Below are 6,489 nucleotides of genomic sequence, written 5' to 3'. Positions count from 1 at the left end.
ACAAACCATGGGCTGGGCTGCTGTGGTTTCAGTGTGTCTCTGCTTGCGTGTGGCCCGGTATTTTTGCATACTTTGTGCTGCGTGAATTAGTTTAATAAGGAAGGCAATAGCGATATTTATCTGTTCTCTGAAAGGGAGCAACGTCGTGTGGCCAGAGGGAACTCTGCAAGCCAGCAGAGTCTGGGCATAGCACCCCCAGGGAGGGAACAGGACAAGGTCACACAGGAGAGGGAGCAGCAGTGTAGCTGTGTGCAGCACTGCTTTCTCACTGCTTTCCAAGCGAAGAGCTCTAAAATCTGTAGTATTTTCTTCTAATATCAAAACAACTGTTAGAGATTGAGTGTTGGGCTTCTGGTTTCCTTTTTGCACTTCCTATTGAGTAGGAACCAGCACCCTCTTAGCCTGTGAAGCATGAGGCTATTGTATCTGGCACAGGAAAGGAAAGATTATCCTTACAAAACAGCTAAAAAAAAAAAAAAGTCTGATGGTTTACTCTCATAGTCTGTTGACCAGTTTCATCATGCTATACTTGTAGTTGCAAAGACGGGTTCACTGTTTCAAGATTAATTTGAAATCTGAGATGACTATTGCTGCTTAGGTCAAGAAAACCGTGAGTAACGTTTCTATTCTAGACTCAGGAGAACCTCAACGGTGAAGGTAATTCACAGCACTTCGTAGGAGCTCTTCTTCCACAGGGGAAATACTCGCAGACTGCAGGAAGTGTCTTTTAGTCTGATCTCGGGGAGCAGCAGCGGTTCTAGGGTGCTGGCTCCAGTCAAGACAGTGTTTTGTTTCCCAGAGGTCGGATTGTACACACTTACCCGCTGTTGGTTTCCTAGTGTTCAGTCAAATGCAAAGTTCGGGGAAGCTTTCAGTTCTAGCTAAGGAGGGTCTGGAACACGGGCAAAGTACAGAAGAAAAAATAACTTGCTGCAAACATACTCCAGTATTACTTACTGTTACACAAGGGTGCTGAAGCACTGTTACAGAGGGATGGGGTAATAAGAAATCTGGGTCACTTGGAAGGGTCCGTGCCCCTGTCCTGAAATATTCTGGCCACTTCTCAGTCCCACACAGTCTCATTCGCAAGGCGTAGAGAAAGGGGATGGCCGAGGGCTACACAGAGTTAAAATGAGTTGTGTTCTGTAGCAATGCTGCTTTGAGTAACAGGTCAGGTGCTCCAGGAGAGGCAACCTGGTTTATATTAATATATACAAAACACTATAGAGTAGACTTCATGGCATAACATCTTTCACGAAAAGAAACAGTAAGTACTTTAAATCAGAATTTAAATTAGCAACAGCACAACACTGAATCATGATCTGCTCGTATCTGTGTAAAGGTAACGAGGGAAGGGTTTATTAAAGGTGTTTCATATTCCATTCACTGACCAAACCCTAGTATTACCACCCACTACTCTATTTTAAGTTACTTTTTGAAGGCAGTGTTAACTTAGCTGTGTAGCTGATGAAGAACAAACATATTTGAACTTGTCCTCTTTAAAAAAAAAAAAAAAAAAAAAAAAGGAGTGGACTTAAAGAGCCTGTATAGGGCAGTATTCTTTTAATTTTAAAGTACCTGATTTTAAAGTATCAAGTCAGGAATTTATTTGTTTTATCTATATGCTGGGATGTAAAAACACGATCAAATCAAATTTATCCCATGGCAGGGAAGACTTACTAAGAATAAAGGTGTCTTGAAAAATTAGACCATGCTGTTCTTCTAAATGCGGGACGGATAGCACCTCCAGGAACCTGATGTTGCGGTGAAGCTGGGGAAAGGGAAGGAAGCACCCCAGGGAACTGCCAAAGGGAGCGGGTACTAACCACGCTACTCCACCTCTCTTCCAACATGACCCAGGGGCTGCATCCTGCATGAGGCCCCTCGCTCTGCTCACGTGAGGCACTGAGTGGTAGCAGTGGCTCCTGTTCCTCTGTCCCCGTGCCAACACCAGTGCTCAGAGCTGCTCACAGGTGAGGACGCTAGCTGGGGACAGAAATATGACACATGAGTAGAAATACGTGATTGATTACAGCACCCTGTGGGAGATGGGACAGATCCTGCTTGGGAAGGAGATGGAGGCAGCAGTGAGAACAGGAGGAGTCTGGAGTAGACAGTTTGTCCTGATTTAGGTACCAGCACGGACAACCACAGCGTGCTCTTTGGCTGAACCCCCATACAGAAGCGCAGTCTTTGTGCACCTGCTCTAACAACACGATAATAATAATACAGGGACCTGTGCATTGTGGTTGAGAGGAGGAAGAGTGTGGAAACAAACGGAATAAATTTGTAAGAAGATGAGAGTTGAGATGCAACTTACTGTAAGTGTTTCAGTGTTAAACCCACTCATCTGGCACTCCTGTCCTTACGCAGGAAGGCAGGCTGGCCAAATCGCTCAGGCACAGAATGGAGCCACCCGTCCAGCTGACACTGGAATTGCAGTGCTGTGTCCCAGTGATTACGCAGGTACGCACGTATTACAGGGCATGCACGTGTTACAGGGCAACCCGGTGGCAAACCAGCTCTGCTGTACGCCAGCAGGAGGCACATGTAGCCAATGTCACATGCCAATCCTGAAAATGCAATCTTGCTATTTTTCAGGCTTAAAAAACAGAATAAACACGGAAACCAGGAATTGCTTGAGGCTCAGCCGAAATCTGACTTGTGAAAGCAAACAAAAGTACCTAATGCCTTGGCCAATCCAAGCCTGCTGTCAAAAAAGTGATGCCACAAGAACAATAGATGGGCTCCAGTTCAGTCTCAGAACACTTTGGCCTCTGTAGCAGAGAGAAAACAATATAACAGCGTGGATATTTTTACCCTGTCACACTGCAGAGTAAAACAATTTGTCCATGTCAGCTTCAGTGGTGATTTAAGCTGACCTACCTCGTGTACACTGAAACAGGGTAGGAGGGGCGATCACGTGGTGAAGTTAATGCCTCTGAGCTGCAACGGTGGGGAACTAGAAGACGGGCTATAGTACAAGAACTACAGGGATAGTAGGTTCTCAGTGTTCAACTAGATCTTCAAGAGAATAGAAATGGACACATTAACACACTGGAAAGATGGTATAACTGCCTGAACTCTTCCATTCAAAGATGTATCTGAAGTTTAACAAGTTCATAAGGATACAGTACACCTACCTACCTTTCACTGTATGCAGTAATTTTATTGCCTCACTTCTCTCCCTTGTTCCCCCAAAGACCTACAGCAGACGTGACTATGCAGCTGATGACAGTCCATCAATTTTTCAGTCATGCAGAAATGTCTGATCTCTGGGAACGCAGGTGCCGGATCTTCAACACAGCAACATTCATCAGTCTTTAAAAACCTGTTTACAACTGGCTGGCCTCAGTGCAGGTATTACATTCTCTTGGAGCAAGTGCGCAGGCTGATGTTGCGCTACTGTCTGTTATCTTTGGAAACGTTGTGTGCCAGCCAGTTCACTTTGGTTTTCCAGCTCTCTCGCAGGGCTTCATTAAACTTCAGTCTGAAGTGCTTCAGTGCCTCCTCATCTGTTTTCCCAAGAGCCAGGGAATCCTGAAGGTAAGAGGCAGAAATCAGCATCACCTCGCTGAGAGTGCAACTGAACAATTAACTGCTCAGCTACTAAGATATTTACTCACTAAGAAAGTACCCCACTGAAAGGGGCTAGAACAAACAGCCATTAATTGTTTTTAATAGGTGCTGAAGTTGCATGAGGTTTTTTCATTCTGATAAACACATGCATCCTATTCTTATGTTGAGTGTAAGGAACAGTTTGGTTTTTAGTGCTCTTGTACAAAGCTATGGTCTGCCAGCTGGCCAGGGGTAGGTGGTTATAGTTAAGAGCAACGGGAACTGATACAGAACCAGAGCGCTCTGTCTCCTTCCCTGCAAGCTGGTTCTACAAGGTACCTGCTGCCTTCGCACTGAGGAGTCTGAAGTTATTTCCTGAGCACTGGTACCTGGCATTTCTCATGTCCTGCATGTGAACGCTGGATCTCTACTCATGATTTTTGGAGCTCGTTTGCTCCTAAGAATATACCCTCCCACACTGAACTCCACTGAGCTACAAGGTCAGCTATTCAGTTTTAACCGTATCTGGACTGTGCTTCACTTACCTTTAGATACTGAATGTCTTTAGAGCAGCTGAGTTCTGGCAGGCCAGCAGCTTTCATCAGTGCAAACAAGTGCAGGAAGAGAAGACCATGGCGCCTCAGAATCATATAGGCTTTTTCACAATAACCCCTGAATCTGTTCAGAAAGGAAGAGGGCAAAGGAATGAAGGCTGCAAGCTACACCATTTTATAAAGCAAGACTACGTACTAGTCTGAACCCTGCAGACTGCACTGATGACTACCACGCTCTTTCGCCTTCTCTAACAGGTAGATAATAATTATTTGTGGTGTATAGACAGCTATAGGCTACACATCATTGGTGGAAATAAATTCTGAAAATTCAAAGCTCAAAAAGCTTAAGTCAAGTTTAACTGCTAACCCTTACCTTTCAAACTTCTCATTGTTGTTAGTTTTTCCTTGCTGGATGACATGCACAAAGTCATAGGTTAAGATGAAAGGAACTCGTTCTCTATTAATACCAAATTTAGTCTTGAAGTTCCCCAAAAAGTGACCAAAATCAATATGGAACAGCTGAAAATAAGGAAGAAAAAAATTGTTTTCAGAATAGTATCTGTTTTAACTGATCAGTGTTGAGTTCTCTTCAGTTACTGTATTCAAAAGATACCATAGAATTTTGGGAGGGAGAAACGTGACCTCTCCCACAGCACTCCTTTGGGAAAGGAGGCAATAGTTGCTTGCTAAGACACTCTCTAGTGTAATTAGATATTGGATAGGACAGAAAAGGTACCTACCTCTTCAATACTTGGTGTATCTAAAGAAATTCCTGGGTTTTGTAAAGCCTTAGTGTGTCACAAGTAGAAGCAGAGAGAGAACTAAAACAGGCACCCTACCAGGGCAGTTTGCAGTCCCAGACAGCGCGTGGCAAGATGCCCTGTTTTGAAGTTGCTACAAAATACTACAAACTACTTGCTCAGGTAAGGCGCTTTTTTTTCCCCCCCTCTTTTTTGGGGGTTGGTTTTTTTTTTTTTTTTTTTTAATACCAAGCACAGTGAAGTCATTGCACCACCAGTGCAGTGATGGGAAGGAGAGAAGGATCATGCACATTACAGTACTGGAATTTTGCAGAGTGGCTGTAAAGCCCAGCTGCACCAAACGCCAGGCTGTGTACCGCAGGGCACCAGCTCCCTCAAGTGGGCAAACAACTGAGTGGCCTCTGCTCTGCAGAAACAGTTCTGCAAGCTCCCTGCCCAGCCTGTTTTTAATAGGGAGAAGAGGCAGCGCTAGGTAAGGGCTGCTGCTGGTCCCAGCCCAAGGAGGGAGGTTGGTGTCTCCTAACAAATGACACGGTGTCTCTGTCCTTGCTGCGATGCCAAAACAAAGGCACTATTCGGGTTCTTTGACTGTGACTGCTTGATTTAGGGAAATAAGAGGTAGAGGAGTGGGACAGTGCACTGCAGCAGTGCAGGCAGGCAGTTGCATACCTGAGTCTCAAAACATCAACAGCCAATTTCTCACTTTCAAATATTAACTAGCCGACTCCACTGGACCTGTAGGAGACTTACGTGCACTGTCTAGCACAGAGGTGGTTTAGGCTTTGTAGAATTCAAAATTCAGTAAGAAAGACAGCTTAGACTTCGCCCTTTACCAAAATATTACTCATGTAGGTTAGGTCCGGTTAGCAAAGGGATTTTCTTTTTCCTAGTTTTGCCCTTTGTCTTCCAAACAGTACGCAACAAGATATAAACTCTCTTAGCTATTCTTGTAGAGTAGGGAAGTAAAGGATCAGTACAGGTATCAATGGGAAATGAAACCCATGCTGATCACTTGCATTCATTTGAAAAAAAAAAACAACCACCCAAGAACAAAAAGCAACCCCAAAAAAACCCCAACAAAACGAACATTTTTTTTCCAGGAGGAAGACTATAAATATATCAGCTTGGGTAAGTAACTGAGGATCTCACCTAGCAACTACAAGCAATTTGTGATGCTGCTGAAGCCAAGTAAGGCTTCAGACTGATAAGCACAGTGCTTGAGTTTGCATCTGCAGACAATTTTAGGTCTGAGAAGTACAAATTGCTCCACTGTAATTTCAAAGTGGGTATTAACAGCAGCAGCTGATGGCAGTGGTGCTTACAGAATTGTAATTCAAATTATAAAACTGTATTTACCCTCTTAATGATAGAAGCTATTGAGAATATTTGTCCAGTCTGCCTCTCGGCTGGAAGGTGAGGTACATTCCTTAGCAGTAAGAGTGCACTGGGCTGTATCTGTCCATTGCTAAGTAGCATTCATGCCCCTCGTCCAGTACTTCAACAGCAGCAGTGAATCCCCATACCTGACCAGTTTCCCGGATCATGATGTTATCACTGTGCCGGTCACCTATCCCCAGCACATATGTTGCCACGCAGTACCCAGCACAGGAAAGAGT

The 6,489-nt window shown here is 44.4% G+C and overlaps 1 protein-coding gene across 1 annotated transcript in view; it reads right to left on the bottom strand.

Annotated features, from left to right (window-relative positions):
- Positions 1-891: 891 nt before the first annotated feature.
- The window catches only part of PIK3CD (phosphatidylinositol-4,5-bisphosphate 3-kinase catalytic subunit delta), a 24,789-nt gene continuing 19,191 nt past the window's right edge, over positions 892-6,489 (bottom strand). The window contains exons 22-25 of the mRNA XM_009646432.2: positions 6,397-6,487; positions 4,486-4,631; positions 4,104-4,236; positions 892-3,540 (exon numbers count right to left, since the gene is read on the bottom strand). Coding sequence (XP_009644727.1) covers positions 3,403-3,540; positions 4,104-4,236; positions 4,486-4,631; positions 6,397-6,487 — 508 coding nt within the window. The 3' untranslated portion in view covers positions 892-3,402. The remainder of the gene's footprint in view (positions 3,541-4,103; positions 4,237-4,485; positions 4,632-6,396; positions 6,488-6,489) is intronic.

This window comes from Egretta garzetta, unplaced genomic scaffold (assembly GCF_000687185.1).
Source record: "Egretta garzetta isolate BGI_Z169 unplaced genomic scaffold, ASM68718v1 scaffold69, whole genome shotgun sequence".
Lineage (NCBI taxonomy): Eukaryota > Metazoa > Chordata > Aves > Pelecaniformes > Ardeidae > Egretta > Egretta garzetta.
The sequence above is the reverse complement of the archived record's forward strand: the minus strand, read 5'-3'. Positions and strand labels throughout refer to the sequence as shown.